The sequence below is a fragment of the Pholis gunnellus genome (assembly GCF_910591455.1).
Source record: "Pholis gunnellus genome assembly, chromosome: 8".
Classification (NCBI taxonomy): Eukaryota; Metazoa; Chordata; class Actinopteri; order Perciformes; family Pholidae; genus Pholis; species Pholis gunnellus.
Window position 1 is genome coordinate 26,939,981 of NC_136534.1, and position 18,417 is coordinate 26,958,397.

Consider the following 18,417-nt stretch of genomic DNA (forward strand, 5'->3'; position numbering starts at 1 on the left):
AATAAATCATATATATATATATATATATATATATATATATATATATATATATATATATATATATTTCTATATTGTTGTTGCTTGCAGCAGTTTCTCAGTAACTGCACTTCTTTTCTATGAGAAAAGACAAAACTCAATAATATAAACTCAAACTTACACAATAAAATGAAAACAGATCCTTCCATCCCGGGTTACCGGAAAACACTTTTAATGTGAAAGTCATCACCGGAAGCTGACCGTCTTGTTCCGTGTGACTTGACAGAATAAAAGTAAACGCGGAAGTGAGACTGAAGTCAGTTTCGCAGCTTGAAAAACTCTCAAAGCAACAAGTCGGAGTTTGAACTTTCGCAGCTGGAAACTTTATATTTCATTATTTTTATTATATTTCTGAGGACCGGAAGAAGAACCCTGAACGGTGAGTTTGTTTCTGAAACATTCACCTTTTATTACTTTGTTGTATTTATTACCGTTTCCTCGCTTCCTGTTTCATCGGAAGGTTTTAGGCCGTTTAGAAGCTGCACAGTGAGCACGCGCCAGACTGCGTTCAAACATCTGTCACTTTATGTGTCCACGCAGTTTCTTTAGTGCAGCGACACTGTTTCCGGTTTAAAGTACCTCATTATACACATAAACACCCGCTCTTCACTTCGGCATCACACGCACGCGCACACACACACACACACACAGCGTGCTTCCTCTGAGGACTCTTGTGGGACTCTCGACTCTTTACAGCAGAACGCGGTCAGTGAGTCGGTACAGATGAGTCCATAAACACGATGTTATTAAATAAACTACGTTTTTAATAAAGTTGTATTTTCTCAGTAGACACACGTGAGCTTCAGGCTCCAGATGGTGACGTATGAGCGCGAGGCGTTCCGTTTGATCTCTGAGCAGATTAAATCTTCTCTCACGTTCGATAATAACTCACTGAACTCACCTGAGTTTCACTTTCACTCTCTGAGTAAAACAAAGTACATTTATATTCAAACAAACTTCTTCTTCTGCTGCCGACATGTTGGGCTCCACTTCAGCTTCAGTCTGTTGCATTATGGGATGTCACTGCAAAAATCATGATATTTAATAATTATTATTATATCATAGTCATAATTAAATGATAAAGTGTCTCAATGTGACTAGAAATATTTAAAATAAAATCTACTATTTAAGAAGTGTGTTACAGTCTGATAAATAAATAATGAATCTATAATATATTAATAAACAATAAATAATGTACTACTGCTAGTATAAACTGTTTAATATTTAACAAAATATAATATTTTATAAAAATGACTTTGTAACAGAACTAAAGTTCTCTGATAAATGCAATAAAGTATAAGTATGATGTGGCATGAAAAGTAAATACTGAAGTAAAGTACAAGTACCTCATATTTGTACTTGAGCGTAGTACTTTGGTCACGCGTGAGGATAAATGAGACCGTGGTGAGTTCGAGGACCGTCTGGAGGCGCGTCCCCTGAAGGGATGCTCGGTGTGTAACGGTGTTTTTTTGTGTTCAGCTCCATCATGGCCGAAGTTTACGCCCCGACGACGGCCCCCAACCCCAAAACCTCGTGGCTCATGTTCCCGACGGAGACCCCGGAGAAGGCCCGCTGTGGGATCAAAGTCATCCAAGTGGTGAGTGGGGGGGGGGGGTGGTGTGTGTGTGTGTGTGTGTGTGTGTGTGTGTGTGTGTGTGTGTGTGTGTGTGGGGGGGGGGGGGGGGGTGGTGACCTCTGGACCTTCCTCTTCAGAGTGGGAAGTGAAAGTTGAGAGAGAGCTGTCGTTAGCAGATCTGAGAGCTGCTGACCCTCCGCTGTTGCAACAGTTAACAGATGTGTTAGTGTGTGTGACTGTGTGTGTTAGTGTGTGTGTGTGTGTGTGTGTGTGTGGGGGGGGGGGGGGGGGGGGGGGGGGGGGGTCCTCATGTTAGTGACCGTTGGATAAAAAGAGGATGTGAAGGACAAACTCTCCATGAGGACACATGTTCTCTCCTAAAACTCCATCTGTCGTCTGATTTCAGAGGAAGTATTCAGATCCTTTTACTGCAGTAAAAGTACTAATACAACACTGTGAAAGTACTAATACAAGACTGTGAAAGTACTAATACAACACTGTGAAAGTACTAATACAAGACTGTGAAAGTACTAATACAACTCTGTGAAAGTAACCAGTCAGAGTCCGTGTGCTCGGTTTAGCTGTTAGCTGCGATGCTAACGAGTTACAAAGAGCTTCGTGAGACTCGGCTGATTTACACGAAGACGAGAAAAAATAATCAACTCAAGAATGTGACACAGAAATGTGAACACGATTCATGACCTCAGTAAACATTGTAAACATGAGTTTATGGTTTCAAGTCTTCTTCAATACAGCTTCTTCTTCTACGTCACTCCTCCTCAGTCCATATATGGTCACTTCCTGTTCACTGGTTGCAAAGAAACCAAGATGGCGACGGCCGTAATGAGGCTTCAAAACGTCCACAAACCAATGACGTGGTGTCTCCGTGTTAACGATTCATAGAGAACGTTCTTCATTAATCTGTCCTCTAGATTCTCAAAGGTTGATGCATTTAACTTTAAATCACATTTACTTTTTGAACGCAGGTATTAGTACTTCTGTGGTATTAGTACTTCTACTGCAGTAAAAGATGTGAATACTATATGTTGAATATGTTTACTCTCTCTCTCTCTCTCTCTGCCGGTATGAAGGTTGTGTAACCACATCACCCTCAACATCACAGTTTCACTTCCCCCCCCAAAAAACAACAAGTGGCATTGTGGGAAATGTAGGATCCAGTGTTTTCTGGACGAAAGGTCAGATTTTGAAACATGACATCAGAACAGCCGAGAGACGTTTAACCACAAACTGTTTCTGGAGGTTTTTACTCACATTCTCCCCTCTGAGGTTTTTATGTTCCCTTCAAAATAAAAGCCCTCCTCTCTGAAACAGAACCATCAGGACTACAAGTAGAGAACTAGAACGCGTCTTTAGTGCAGAATAACACAGTTATGACATCAGTCATTAAAAAGACCAAAAGAGAACGCTGAGTATCCCACATGGTGTGGAGCGTCTGCGTGTTAGAATGTTGGAGTCGTGGCGTCTTTGAACCCTCGGCCTCGATGCCTTGCTCTGCTCCGGTCAGCCTGGTTTGTGTTTGAGGCTCAGCTGACGTCAGGCGTCTTCTTTTAGTCTGCGGTTCAGCTTCAAACCCAGCGGGGAGTCTGGAGTCCGGTCCAAACCACCAAACAGAGACGTTATGTTTTAAAGGTCTCATCATCATCATCATCATCATCATCATCATCATCATCATCATCATCATCATCATCATCATCATCATCATCATCATCATCATCACAACAAATGAACGGTTTATTTATTTAGTTTAAACTCTGTATTCTGGTTTCAGAGCTTCATCAAACAGAAGCTGATGATCCGGTTTAAAGAGACAGACGATGATGATAATAATAATAATAATAATAATAATAATAATAATGTTTATTCACAGACGAGGCCAGAAAACAAACAAACCAACCAGAAGAAATGAACAATAATATGTATATATATGTTATAATGATAACATATATTTAGTGATTTATTACCTATTTTATAATAAGTCTATTTATGATTTATGCTTCTAGCCAATAAAATTACATTCAAGATGTTTAATAAAATGTTTTAAAAACTATTTACTTTAATAAACGTTTGTTATAAAACGTTGTTTATTAAAGAGCGATGTTTATTGATTCTGTATTTAAATGAAAATAGTCCTTCCTCCTCCTCCTCACAGAAGATAAGAGAGTTTTCTGCAACATAACTTTATTCATGACGTCACATCATTGATCTGGATCAGACTTCATTGTTTGTGGAGCTGGATGTGGGCGGGGCTTCACTGGGTCGTACCATCACAGTTCCTGTGGGGGGGTGAGGGCGAGGCTGCCGTCCTCTTCCTGTTGACTCAGAGGTTCTCTGCTGATTAAACTCGTCGTGCTGGTTTCATGCTTCACATTCATAAACCGAGAGACGATCAAACACAAGTTCTATTAAAGGATGTGACGCAGTTAAAAAGTTAAAGGTTCATTTAAATTAATCTGGAAATATTTTAACAAAATGAACACTGATGAAGAGGATATCGGCTCGAAAATAATAATTAGAATAAATATATATATTTTATAATTAAATCATTCCCTCAGCAGTCAGATTTATATCATTTAATATATATTAATATTCATGTTTTATTCCAGAGACTCCGACGTCTTAGTGTAGAAATCAACCTGCCAGCGCCCTCTAGTGGACAAACGCATACATCACATCATCTTTATTTATGTGATGAAGATGTTTACTTTATTGTAAATATAAATAGTTATAAATAGTTTCTTCTGGTTATAAACTGATGTTTCCTCTCTCCTCACTAGCTCCTCTCCTTCGTGGCCTTCATCCTAGAGGAGATGGTGATCAGCTGCAGCAGCTGCTCTTCTCTCTACTTCTTTGAGTTTGTGAGCTGCTCGGCCTTCCTCTTCACTCTGCTGCTCCTCATCCTCCTCTACACCAGCCTGAACGCGCGAGTGGGCATCAGCTGCTGGCCCAAGCTGGTAAGACCTCACTCCGTCACCATGTATCAGTTTAATAATAATAATAAACTTTAATGGAGATTTAAGTCTAGTTTATATTCATAAAAACATGAGAAAATGTGCGTATGTATCTTTCAGGACCTTCCACTCTCTGAGGCCGTCTTTACCGTAATAACTCTAATTTAAGAGCAACTACATTCAGTCTTTAAGTAATTATTATTACATGTAAATGTTCAGAGAATACATTTTGAATTTATGGAATTAAAGTCACAATTTCATGAGAAAAACATCTTTATTTACAAGAAAAAAGTCATAACTTAAATGGTTTAAGTTTAGTTTATATTTACTGAATGTTTCAGTGAAATGTGAACACAATCATCCAGAGTGACGTCCGTGAGGAAACATGATGAATATTTAAGTCTCAGGTTTTAGACCGGAGCTGATCTCAGGTCAGACGTTATAATCACGTGTTCATCGTCTTCTGATCACTTTAAATAAACGACGTTCTAACGGTTCACCGCTCTGATCCGCTGCTTCAACAGCGAACAATCGACTTCATTCACGCCGTCACAACCTAAAACACAAAGAGTGATGAGCTCAACTAATCTCATATAATAATAATAATAATAATAATAATAATAATAATAATAATAATAATAACAACATTTCATGTCCACAAAACAACTCTGATCAGATTTCTTGCTCTACCCGACTTTTATTTTGGAAGCTGCTTCCTGTGTGTCTGCAGTCCGTTGTCCTTATTATCACAAACGATTTAAAAACTTTATTTATCTAAAGAACAAAGTCTAAAGTTGTGCTGCTCTACAAACCGAAAGAGTGAAAATATAAAATAAAATAATCAGGACGGTGCAAAAAGCCAAATCTGCTCGATGACAGAAAGTGTTTTTAAAATCAAAATAAATAAATATAACGAGGTGTAATTCAACAGTATTTAGGGTCATAGAAATGTAAAAATACTCATTTGAAGATCTTTTCCTGAACCTAACTACGTCGTTTTCTGTGAAGATGGAACTTTATTTTGAAAAGACCGTAACAAGCGGAAGTGTTGAGTTAATAAATATGAACTCTGTTTCATGTCATGTGACATGTTTAGACACAGACATTCAAACTGTGGTAATGTTCTGGTTTGAGTTTATATTTGACATTTTGTTTAAAAATAAAAGCCCTCTAGCATCTTTCTATGGACAGGGCTTTTATTCTGAAATATTTGCTAGGCAGCGTGACCTGCACTCGAGTCAAAAATGAAAGACCTTTTTCGGCAGATGTTCTTCACGACCACGTCAGCTTGAAGTCCAAACGCTCAGGAAGTCTTCTGGTTCCGTCACTAAAAGAAAACGTATTATTGTTATTAATTATTTATGAGGAAATAGTCTCCGTTTGTGCTTCATGCTTAAGTGGAATATAAAATAGAATAACTGACCCGGAACCAGTTTTTGGACGGTTTCCTTCGTGGAGGCAGCGTCACTCTTTCTGAATTTCAAAATAAAAGTCCGTCCAGTGTAAAGCAGCAGCAGTTGTTGTTGTTGTTGGGTTACGGGAGGATGTCTCTGAGGCGAGGAGAGGACTTCCACACGCCGGCGTGTCCGCCATGACAGCTCCACTTCACCCTCACCTGAGCCCCCGAGTGGAGGAGCTGCTTGTCCGTGATTGGCTGCCCGCAAGTCTGACACCTGCTGAACAGCTCCATCAGGCTGCGGCCGTAGACGACGGCGCAGTCTTCGTCGTCGGCGTCTTCGTCGGACGACGTCATCGGCGTCATTGCGTTGAACTCGTGGTCCCGAGGGTCGACCGACACCACGATGCAGAAGCTTTCGTCCGCCGCCGGAGGCGACTGGGAGGAGCTTCCTGCGGCGCTGACGCTCGTCTGTCGACAACGTAAACATAAGTTATGAGTCACGCGACAATATCGAAGAACGTTCATCTTCACTTTAAAGAGACTGATGTCGATTAGTGACGTTACGGATCCGTACTGATCAATGTTTACCGTTAACCATCACTGTGTAAATAAAGTTTGAACCACGATCGTTCTCCAATATTCATATAAATAAAATAATAAATATATATATTAAGCCTTAAAACTAGGAATGCATCGTAATAAAACTAATCAAAGAACGTAATACATTATTATTAATACAAATATTCAAAAAAAAAGTACTTTTAAATGAATGAAAAGGAAATATATATTTGTAATCATTGCAATTAGAAAACCTACTTAAAGTTGTGAGTTTTAGTTGACTTTACTTGAATATTTTGAGTTAATTATTTGATTATTTTTAGTGTCATTTTGGCCCTTTTTGAGTCACTAATACTACGTAATTAATTATAACTTAGTAAACCAAGAATTAAAGATAACTGGACACAAATATATATATATTTATTTTTGTTTACCTCCGTTCTGGTTCTCTTCGGATCCGGCGGTGACGCCTCATTCCCGGCCGGCTCACCGTGCTCTCTCCCCGGGAACACCGACGGAACCGCGCCGCTCTTCAGCACCGGTTTGGGCGCGACGTTCAGGATCTTGGCCCGGAAGTCCTGCTCGTAGTCGTCGGGTGTGAAGTGCAGGCTGCACACCCGCACTCCTCCGTACCGGGACACCGGCGTGTCCTCGTCGAACCGCGGGTTCCGGATCGCTTTGAGCCACGCGCGGCAGCGCTGCGGGTCTCTCGTCGGTAAACCGTGGAAAACGACCCCCATAGACTTCGCCTCGTCGTAGCCTTTACACCCGGGAACACAGCACCGCCACGGCATCGTGGAATATAAACATATATATGTTATATTGCGACTGTAGCAGCTAAATATGTTGTTTTACATTTAAAGAAAATGATGCGTACTGAAGGCAGAACGCTACTTCCGGGGTTCTTCTTCTGCCAATATATTTCCGGTAGATTACACGCTGCGTGGTGTAATGCTGCCCCCTACAGGCAGGAAACGGCTTTACGTTTAATATGTTTAAGTACAGGACAGCAGAGTTGGAAGAAGTACTCTCATCTTTTACTTCAGTAAAAGTACTAATACCACAGTAATGAAATACTCTGTTACAAGTAAAAAAAATACTCTGTTACAAGTAAAAGTCCTTCATTCAAAATCGTATTCTACTAAAAGTATTAACATCAAACAGACTTAAAGTACCGAAAGTAAAAAATATTCATTATGCAGAATATATATTATTAATATTATATAAATGTAATGTTATTACTTTAATGTTGGTAAAGAAGGAGCTTATTTTAACAACTTTATATACTGCTGGTAGTTTAATCTATAATAATACGTCATTATTTATTAGTTGATTATATTTAGTTTTTAATAATCTGAGTCTATAAAGAAACTATTAAATAAAGATATCAAATAAATGTAGTGGAGTAGAAAGTAGCAAAAAAGTGAAAATACTTCAGAATTGTACTGAAGTATTTGAGTAAATGAGGTTTATTTTCTCTTATTTTAGCTCTTTTTCCGTGTAGATATTGCTGTATTTAACCTCAGACCACAGAAATATTACCAACCAATCAACCAACCAATCAGAGAAGTGGGATTTATTGCCCTCATTGTATTTATTTATTTGTTAAATCAGGCCCTGAACGCCTCACAGAAGTTTAAATTTAATTTTAAAGTTTTTGCCGAAATGAAGAATGAAATTTGTCAAATCATTCTTTAGAAATTATTTTAATTATTAGTCTAATAAAAGGTAGAAATACTCTATAAATTGTATATTTTCTCTATTTGATTTATGTGCTTGTTTACTAAACATCCTTTACTTCCATATTTAATATTTTATGATATTTAACTTTAGCATCTTTAACGTTATAATATAAATATTTTGTATCTGTGTGATTTAAACAAACCAACATGTTCATCAGTGAGCTTCAGAGGTTTGTTACCTTTGGACAGAGCCATGCTAGCTGTTTCCCTCCGTTTACAGTCTTTATGCTAAGCTAAGCTAACAGAGTGAAAGTGAATCAGCAGACCTTTAAAGGTTTGACAGGTTGTGTTTCCACAGTAACCACAAAGCATCATCTTCATCATCTTCTTCTACCTCCTCCTCTCCTTCTTCTGCAGGACTTTGTGTACACCGCCGTCATCGCGGTGGTGTTCCTCCTCTCCTCCATCGTCTTCGCCTCCAGCAACAGCGACACGACTTTAGAGAGAAGTGCTGTGGTGAGGAAACATCCTCCTTTCCTCTCCTACCTCCTTCTTTTCTTTGTTACCTCCTACTTTACTTCACTACCTCCTTCTTTCCTCCTCTACTTTAATTTCCTACCTCCACCTTTATCTTCTTTATCTCCTTCTTGCCTTTCCTACATCCTCCTTTCCTCTTCTACCTCCCTATTTCCTTTCCCGTAACTCCTCTTTATCTTCTCTGCCTCCCTCTTTCCTTTACTAACTACTCCTTTCCTTCTCTACCTCCTTCTCTTCCCTCTCCTCTCCTCCTCCTCTCCTTTCCTCCTTCATACTGAACTTCCTCTCAGCTGTGTTTTTAAACCCTGGTTTTGTCCTGCAGGCGTTTGGTTTCTTGGCGTCCTCGATGTTCTTCTTGGACCTGGTCTTGTTCGTGAAGAGCAACGGGTTTCCGTTCCAGAGAGACTCGAAGCCTGAGTCCAGTAACGGCGGCGCGGCGACCGGGCCGGAGACGGCGAAACTCAACACGCCGGCCGATTAAGTCTGATTCTAAAAATCCACACGAGTGCGTTCGTTACGCACTGTCCCTTTAACGCGTCGGCAGGAGGCGGAGCCTCAGCGACCTGGCAGCCATTTTTTAGAGTCCTTTTAAAAAAAGAAATTCCTGTTTATAGTCGTCGCTCTGTGCTGAGGTCATCAATGTAATCATCCAATCAGGAACCAATCACAGGGCAGAGCAGCTGTTCTGTGTTTGTTCTTAAAGAAACAGTACGCGGTTCTTTAAGAACAGAGACACTAAAACCACAGAACCACGAACGATTCTGCTGTAAAGTTTGTGTTTTAATCAACACAAGGAATCAGATCAATTTATGGATTCATTGTTTTATCCGTGTTGCTTTTCTTTTTTTTATTAAATATCATGAAATTTATAAATGCATTTTAACAAATACAATTATTAATTCAGTCAAAATTTAAACGGTGTTCAGTATAAATACATCTGACCGGTAACAAAATATTAATGTGACACAAAATTAAACTTCCTCAAATCACCAAAAGTCTTAAAAAATCCCAGAAATCTCTGTTTCTTATTGTCACCATATTATTTACCTTTTTCCATTCAGACCCTGAACGCCTCATGACTTTTAGCCCGACATGATTTTAAAGTTTGTGCCAAAATGTAAAAAATCAACAAATAAAAAGTGTCTTTATAATAATTTTATAGTTACTACAAGTCTATATTATATTATGATGTTTGTTGTTGTCGAAATAATCCGTTTTATTCCAGATTTCTACTAAAACCAGCAGATGAGCCGTTTTAATTTCTCTCCTCTCGATCAACGGGGTTTTGTTTTGATTTTTTTCTGCTGCTGTTCAGCTCAAAGTTTTCTAACATTTTTTATTTCCAGCAGAAACAGATTCATCAAAGTCTTAAAAGTGGATCAGGTTTTCGGCTCAAAAACACCTTAAAACATGTATTTGTTCTTTGTTGAGTGACAGCTTTCAGAGACCAATCACATTCCTTCCTGTGGATCTCTGACCGGGTTTCTTACTTCCTGTTTAGTTTATTCCTAAAAGATGAGTTGTGTGTTTTTGAGATTCTTCTATCAGATCGTTTTCACAATCACAGTTTTTGTGTTTTTAAAGGTTTTAATCGTCTTAATCACGTTTGTGTTTTTTTTTCATTGAATGTTTTATGAACTAAATTATGCCGTTTTTGTCAAATTTTTATTACATTCTGAATATAAAAAATATGACGAAATGATCGCGTCTGATTTTTTTATTTTATTTTTAATTTCATTTAAACATGGAGTTGTTTTTAATGTCCTCTTAGTGTGACGTTGAATGGACGTTTTTGTAAATAATTTAAAGGAAACTCAAAACACTGATAATTGAGTTAATTGACCCTCGACTGGGATGAAAAGATAAAGATGGAAGCTAAAGTGTATTAACACATCACAAGTACAGAAATACTCAGAGACCATTTAGTTAAAGAGTTCAAGAAACAGTCGATTCACCGGACTCCATCGACAAAAACAGTCATTTTTAAAAACCCACCAAACCGTCCTGTAAAGATGAACTAAAGCGCTTTTGTTGAGTTTAATTTAGTTTCTGTCCCGTTTGAAACACGTTTGTTAGTGTTTTGTTATATCTGCTCTTTTACTCTTTAACAAAATATCTTTCTCTGCAGGAATCCTTCATTTGATTCACTGTTACGATCATTAAACATCAAACGCAGCATGTGTATTCATTCAGCAACGTTATATCTTTTAGCAGCTAGCGTAGCATTGAAACGGTGTACATGCTATGCTAATGTTAGCTCCTCAGGTTTCACTCATCCTGTGGTCTCTTGTGTGTCTTTGTGGTGGTTTTTGTTTCTCTTTTTATTCCTCCAGGGACTCAAAACTATCATGTTTGGGGGTAAATATTCCTTTAATATTTTAGGTGAATTACCAGCCAACTACACAAAGAATGGGTTCGTCCATTAGTCACATGATCAGAGTTTGAAAAGATGTTTTTTCTGCTTATATTTGAACTTTTTATTCCGAGAGAATGAAGCGGCTAAGCTACCATCTGTTCCTCGTGTTTCCAGATGTTTAAATGAGGAAAGTGTTCTGTTCCAGATGAACTAAAGCGCTTTTGTTGAGTTTAATTTGGTTTCTGTCGAGTTTGAAACGTGTTGTTTTTTTTACGACTTGTTAAAATGTGTGTTTTTGTCAACGGAGTCTTGTGTATTTAGTGAGAGACGAAGTGATCTGTGCAGTTATATAATGAAGCACGAGTAAAGCTCGTGAGATGTTTAATACACTATGTTTAATGTGACTGAACCAGATTTAAAGTCATGATTTTGAAACAATATTTGTTTTAGTTTTTTGGTATTCCAGCGACTTTAGTAAAAGAGGGAACAGTTTTATGATCACACAGTTTATTGATAATTATTGAAAACACTGAAGTGTGAATCTTTGTGAACAGAAGATATTTTCTTATTCGTGTCAGTCAGACGATCAGAAATCTGTTTTTATATCAACGCGATTAATCAGGACCAAGTCAAGTTTATTATGGAGAAAATAAATGTTTTTGTTTATATATATACACACACACATATACATGTATGTGTGTGTGTGTGTATATTTTCATGATACTCTTCTGATCTGCGCTTGTAGAAATAGATCCGTTTCTCACTTTGTCTTTTTAAATTGCTGCAATTTAATTTCATATGATTATTGTATATTTCTGTCATTTATTAAACTCATTTTCAAGAAATAAATGTGCTTTATAATTATTATTAATTTATTTAACCACATTAGTTTGAATCATTTGTGTTTTCAGTTACAGTTGATTTTCTCCTGAAGATGAAACTGTTAAATGTGAAAATATATTTTATTATAACAAGTTATAATTTAATAAAATTAACAAAGAAGACAACACGCTGGACACATATCCAGACTACTGAAGGAGTGATTAAAGTGAGTAAAGACAGTTTTTAATTGGGGCTACAAAACAAAATATTTTGTAGTTAATTATTTGAACTGATTTATTTATCAGAACATGGTTTTTGATTGTATCTTCTTGTGTGTAACAACCATCATAATTTTGTTATGTTTTAAATGTATTTTTAATATATTTTAGTTTTATTCTGAATTGTTTATTTCTATACGTACATAGTCCTACTTTTTTACTGACAAAACATTTTAAATGCAATACTTTTACTTGTAACAGAGTTTTATAGTGTATAGTATAGTATTAGTACTTTTATTCTAGTAAATTGTCTGAATACTTCCTTTATCCTCTTTCATAGTCGTGGCCATCTTTTCATCTCTTGTGTTTCTGTAAAATGAGTGAAACAGCGCCCCTCTGGGTTTATATGGCAGCCTGTGCGGCCAAAGGTAGTACTGCAGTCACATTAGTGCCGATCAAAGAGATGATTAACCATTAAAACATAAGCGTTCGCATGCGGTGAAACTATATATAAACTATACGGGATGTTTGGAAATAAAACCGTTGAGTCTCAGGTCAGTGCTCCAGTATTTTTATTTCAGTAATTATGGGACGTTTTTTTTAAATGAAACTGGTGAAGGAGCTTCTTTAGCAGCGATGGCGGGAGAAGCTCCGTTAACAAACAAACAAGATGGCGGCCGCGTCGCAGCAGCATGTAGAGCGGGAACGTTACAGGACGTTGTGGACACGGAGCAGTTTACAGCTGTGAAAGAAAAGACAACTGCAAATAATGCAGGTTAAATATAACTGCATGTAATTATTCAAAATAACAGTTTTTGTCATGATACTTCAACATCAACGCAAATAACGCAAAGTACTCTATTACTCAGTGTTAAGTACTCTATTACTCAGTGTTTACGTACTCTATTACTCAGTGTTAAGTACTCTACTGCTCAGTGTTTAAGTACTCTAATACTCAGTGTTTAAGTACTCTAATACTCAGTGTTTAAGTACTCTATTACTCAGTGTTTAATTACTCTATTACTCAGTGTTTAAGTACTCTAATACTCAGTGTTAAGTACTCTGTTTTTAACTCAGTGTTTAAGTACTCTATTACTCAGTGTTTAAGTACTCTATTACTCAGTGTTAAGTACTCTACTACTCAGTGTTAAGTACTCTATTACTCAGTGTTAAGTACTCTATTACTCAGTGTTTAAGTACTCTATTACTCAGTGTTTAAGTACTCTATTACTCAGTGTTAAGTACTCTACTACTCAGTGTTAAGTACTCTATTACTCAGTGTTTAAGTACTCTATTACTCAGTGTTAAGTACTCTACTACTCAGTGTTAAGTACTCTATTACTCAGTGTTAAGTACTCTACTACTCAGTGTTAAGTACTCTATTACTCAGTGTTGAAGTACTCTGTTTTTAACTCAGTGTTTAAGTACTCTATTACTCAGTGTTTAAGTACTCTATTACTCAGTGTTAAGTACTCTATTACTCAGTGTTAAGTACTCTATTACTCAGTGTTTAAGTACTCTATTACTCAGTGTTTAAGTACTCTATTACTCAGTGTTTAAGTACTCTATTACTCAGTGTTAAGTACTCTATTACTCAGTGTTTAAGTACTCTATTACTCAGTGTTAAGTACTCTATTACTCAGTGTTTAAGTACTCTATTACTCAGTGTTTAAGTACTCTATTACTCCTCTCCTCCTCTTCTCTCCTCCTCTCTCCTCTTCTCTCCTCTCCTCTTCTCTCCTCTCCTCTCCTCTCCTCCTCTCTCCTCTCCTCTTCTCTCCTCTTCTCTCCTCCTCTCTCCTCTCCTCTCCTCTCCTCTCCTCTGTTGACCTGAAATGCTTTAAGTTTTACTAACCACATAAGCTTCACATATATGTTTGGCAGTGAAATGAAGCTTCATGAGGTTTATTCCACTCGTCATCAGCTGCTCTCATAGTTAGATTGAGTTTCACAGCCAGAGGAGAGTCGAGGAAATAAAGTGTTAATATCTTAAGTGTTCTACAGCATCTACTTTTGTTAAAAACGTAAAATCGTGTGAAATTCATTGTGTGTATAAGATTCTTATTTTCACATATCTACAGATACTGGAGAGGAGCAGAGGGGAAGTTGTAGATGAGCTGTAATGTCTCATGAAGTGTCATTTTAACAATAGCAGAAAGAACAACGATGACACGAAAGAGGAAATAACGAAATTGTTGGTTTCATCAGTTTTGAACAGAAATGTTCCCGTCAGTGTCGTCCTCCTCTGAGAGAAGCAGCTTCCTGTTTCTTCATGTACTCTGAAGACATTTCTCATTAGTGATTTAGATCTGTTGTTTCTTAAATCTGCACCTTTTAACAGCAGCCTTCCTTCATCAGAGGACATTCAAACAGGAACATTTGTTTTAAGATAAAGAGGTGAAAGAAACAATCTGCTCTGCATCAGCAAGTTTAACAGGAAGTGATGAAAGGCAGAGACGCTCCATAAAGATATGAAGGTTAAATATTAAAGTATCTTAATAATTTAACAGAAATTATGTTCGTCAGTGACTCACCTGCTTTGTCTTTCAGTTCTCTGCTTTCTTGCAAACACATGTCCTACAAAGACAGATGGGAAAACAAGAGAGCGACAGTGTTACAATGTAGGGAAAGAGAGAGCGGCGGCGTTACGGCGTAGGGAACGAGAGAGCGACGGCGTTACGGCGTAGGGAGCGAGAGAGCGGCGGCATTACGGCGTAGGGAGCGAGAGAGCGGCGGCGTTACGGCGTAGGGAGCGAGAGAGCGGCGGCGTTACGGCGTAGGGAACGAGAGAGCGACGGCGTTAAAGCGTATAGAACGAGAGAGCGACGGTGTTACAACGTAGGGAACGAGAGAGCGACGGCGTTACAACGTAGGGAACGAGAGAGCGACGGCGTTACAACGTAGGGAACGAGAGAGCGGCGTTGTTACAACGTAGGGAACGAGAGAGCGACGGTGTTACAGCGTAGGGGACGAGAGAGCGCCGGTGTTACAGCGTAGGGGACGAGAGAGCGGCGTTGTTAAAGCGTAGGGAACGAGAGAGCGACGGTGTTACAACGTAGGGAACGAGAGAGCGACGGTGTTACAGCGTAGGGGACGAGAGAGCGCCGGTGTTACAGCGTAGGGGACGAGAGAGCGGCGTTGTTAAAGCGTAGGGAACGAGAGAGCGACGGTGTTACAACGTAGGGAACGAGAGAGCGACGGTGTTACAACGTAGGGAACGAGAGAGCGACGGTGTTACAACGTAGGGAACGAGAGAGCGACGGTGTTACGGCGTAGGGGACGAGAGAGCGGCGTTGTTAAAGCGTAGGGAACGAGAGAGCGACGGTGTTACAACGTAGGGAACGAGAGAGCGACGGCGTTACAACGTAGGGAACGAGAGAGCGACGGCGTTACAACGTAGGGAACGAGAGAGCGACGGCGTTACAACGTAGGGAACGAGAGAGCGGCGTTGTTACAACGTAGGGAACGAGAGAGCGGCGGTGTTACAACGTAGGGGACGAGAGAGCGACGGTGTTACAGCGTAGGGGACGAGAGAGCGGCGTTGTTAAAGCGTAGGGAACGAGAGAGCGACGGTGTTACAACGTAGGGAACGAGAGAGCGACGGTGTTACAGCGTAGGGGACGAGAGAGCGCCGGTGTTACAGCGTAGGGGACGAGAGAGCGGCGTTGTTAAAGCGTAGGGAACGAGAGAGCGACGGTGTTACAACGTAGGGAACGAGAGAGCGACGGTGTTACAACGTAGGGAACGAGAGAGCGACGGTGTTACGGCATAGGGGACGAGAGAGCGGCGTTGTTAAAGCGTAGGGAACGAGAGAGCGACGGCGTTACGGCGTAGGGAACGAGAGAGCGACGGCGTTACGGCGTAGGGAACGAGAGAGCGACGGTGTTACAGCGTAGGGGACGAGAGAGCGACGGCGTTACGGCGTAGGGAACGAGAGAGCGACGGCGTTACAGCGTAGGGAACGAGAGAGAGTATTTGTTTTTGTAGGTAAAGTTACCTTCTGATGACGATGGATGCCACTATGATGATGAGCACAGTGTGCAGACTGAAGAGAACCAGTCGGACAGCCAGCAGTGTGTCAACACCTGTGAAACAGAAAGAGGAAGTACGACGATAAACATCAAGAAGATGCTGTTATTTTATACAAGTCCTCTGAATCATAGTTTAGTTTAAACTAGTGACGTAGTATTAAATATTGAGAAAGACCACTGATGGAGGATTAGAGTGGAAGGATCCAACAAACACTGAATTATTATTTCCTATGAAATAAATGCATGTTTACATGTTTACTAATGAGTAATAGAGTCACCATATAGAATGTTATCATCACCATTACTGTCGGTCTTACTGTTAATGATTATTAACCAGAATATTTCTAGAAGGCCTATTTATATTATCATCATCAACTATATCCATTCATTTTCTCATAGTAATCTAGAGTGGTTATTTGCATTAAAACACACATTCAAGTTATTAGGAAATAAAAGATTGTAATTTTATGAAAACATCTTCAAACTGCTGGATTTATTTTAGTTCATCACCAAAACTACATTTTACAGACTACAAAATGACGAAGTCATGTGACCCGATGATTAATCACAATTTAACCTTCATAGAAACTGTTTTACTGTCGTCGGCTTACAGTCGTGTGATCTGGAGATGTTTTAGCTGCTCTAATAATGCTGACGCTGCACTCTGAACAAGGAATCTGTGTTAAAATCAGCGTTAATGTCATCTGTCAAATGTAGTTTTGGTGATAAACTTGAATAAATCCAGCAGTTTGAAGGAGATGCTTTCACATGAATATAAAATAGATATTAGAGATGTCAGGTACTCTGTTCAGGTACTCTGTTCTCTACCTGTTGGAGTACTCTGTTCTTCCTCTCCAGCCTCCACATTCAGACTGAACGGATGGGAGAGTGTGCCGACGTTGTTCTTCAAATTACAGGTGTAGTTCCCAGAATCCTCAGCAGTCAGAGGGCCAAGGTGGAGGGAGGGGCCAGTGTCTGTGAGGGCGTGGCCATCTCTGAACCAGGTGACCTGCAGTTGGTGAAAGGTGCACTTTGTAGTGCAGGTCAGTGTGACGGCTTCGCCTCTCTTAAACTCTCCGTCTCTGGAGCTCAGGATCTTCATTTGAGTCACATCTGAATGATCGAAAGCAGTTTTATTCATTAATTATATTATTTTCTCACAATATAATCAAAAAGAACCGGTAAGAGTATCAGTACGAGTACTAGTGTGAATATGAACAGGACCGTCCTGCTAAAGAGAGCCTGGCTAACTATAAATGATTATTAATATTATTGCCTTTATTATTTTTAACAGCATAACAACACGATGATCTTACCAACGACTGTGACTCTCACTCCTGCTCGGCCAGTGTAAAAGGATGACAGGGTATCCCCTTCCATTCTGAAGCGAAGAGTTGCATCGTCTTCCTCCTCTAAAGCTGAGATCTGTAAAGAACAGTTTCCCTTCGTGTCTCCCAGGTAACGATAACGAGGGTTGTCGGGGTTGTTTCGTTGTTTGTTGTCGTACACAGTCGGAGTGGATCCCTGACAGAGTCCTTGGTTCTGGCACCAAAGGACTCTGGTGATCTCATATGAAACCTCTCCTCCATCAGTGACAGTCGTCCCTGGTGTGAAGGTGCAGAGGAGGGTGACTGTGGATCCTTTAACACCACAAACTGGATCTGAATAGTTCACACGTTGACTCACAGCACCTGCAGACACACAACACAGTGAGTTCAGGAATAAAACATCTGGATTTAGTGCTTCATTCAAACCTCACGCACTAAAACAGAGAAACAGAAAGAGAGAATATAATAAAAGTGCACTTTCATCAGTTTGATGATAAAAGCTGAAACATAAACAGATATTAACATGAGAACACTGAGTAACATATAAGGTTCGTGTCTTACCAGCCAGCAGTAACATGAAGCACCAGGAACTCTTCGGCTCCATCCTCACTTATTTACTGTGTCGACTCAACTGTTTCTGGTAGAAATGTCCGGTCAGCTGAGAAAAGACTGAGACTGTGTTTGGAGAACTAATAACCACAAAGAGTCTGAAGTTAACCACTGTGTGTTCCTGTGAAACACATCAACCACTGTGATCAGTGTATATCGGTCCTCTAGATCATTTATCTTGAGCTACAACAAAGATGAACCAAGTGGAAGCAGATACATATATTTATTTCATTTACTTCGTCATAAGGTGTTTTTAGTTCAAAGGCAAATTTCGTTCTTTAAAAAACCTCAATTTC

The 18,417-nt window shown here is 39.4% G+C and overlaps 3 protein-coding genes across 5 annotated transcripts; 1 reads left to right on the forward strand and 2 right to left on the reverse strand.

Moving 5' to 3' along the window:
- The first annotated feature begins 274 nt into the window (after positions 1 to 274).
- cmtm6 (CKLF-like MARVEL transmembrane domain containing 6) lies at positions 275 to 10,731 on the forward strand. The gene is made up of 5 exons (XM_079163991.1): positions 275 to 415; positions 1,516 to 1,633; positions 4,408 to 4,584; positions 8,638 to 8,736; positions 9,080 to 10,731. The coding sequence occupies exons 2-5, from the start codon at positions 1,523 to 1,525 to the stop codon at positions 9,236 to 9,238; spliced, it is 546 nt and encodes a 181-aa protein (XP_079020117.1). The 5' UTR covers positions 275 to 415; positions 1,516 to 1,522; the 3' UTR covers positions 9,239 to 10,731.
- LOC306699390 (uncharacterized protein) lies at positions 4,962 to 7,405 on the reverse strand. 2 transcript variants are annotated; one of them, XM_079163990.1, is made up of 4 exons: positions 6,973 to 7,405; positions 6,005 to 6,448; positions 5,835 to 5,908; positions 4,962 to 5,137 (listed from the first exon to the last, which is right to left on the reverse strand). In XM_079163990.1, the coding sequence occupies exons 1-2, from the start codon at positions 7,330 to 7,332 to the stop codon at positions 6,116 to 6,118; spliced, it is 693 nt and encodes a 230-aa protein (XP_079020116.1). In that variant the 5' UTR covers positions 7,333 to 7,405; the 3' UTR covers positions 4,962 to 5,137; positions 5,835 to 5,908; positions 6,005 to 6,115. The 2 variants fall into 2 exon arrangements, with proteins under 2 accessions (XP_079020116.1, XP_079020115.1); XM_079163989.1 differs by having other exon boundaries at positions 4,962 to 5,908.
- Positions 10,732 to 12,708: 1,977 nt separating the features above from the next.
- On the reverse strand, positions 12,709 to 18,212 carry LOC306699530 (uncharacterized protein). 2 transcript variants are annotated; one of them, XM_079164165.1, is made up of 6 exons: positions 18,074 to 18,212; positions 17,501 to 17,875; positions 17,013 to 17,297; positions 16,151 to 16,238; positions 14,688 to 14,730; positions 12,709 to 12,895 (listed from the first exon to the last, which is right to left on the reverse strand). In XM_079164165.1, the coding sequence occupies exons 1-5, from the start codon at positions 18,114 to 18,116 to the stop codon at positions 14,700 to 14,702; spliced, it is 822 nt and encodes a 273-aa protein (XP_079020291.1). In that variant the 5' UTR covers positions 18,117 to 18,212; the 3' UTR covers positions 12,709 to 12,895; positions 14,688 to 14,699. The 2 variants fall into 2 exon arrangements, with proteins under 2 accessions (XP_079020291.1, XP_079020290.1); XM_079164164.1 differs by having other exon boundaries at positions 12,709 to 12,913.
- Positions 18,213 to 18,417: the final 205 nt, after the last annotated feature.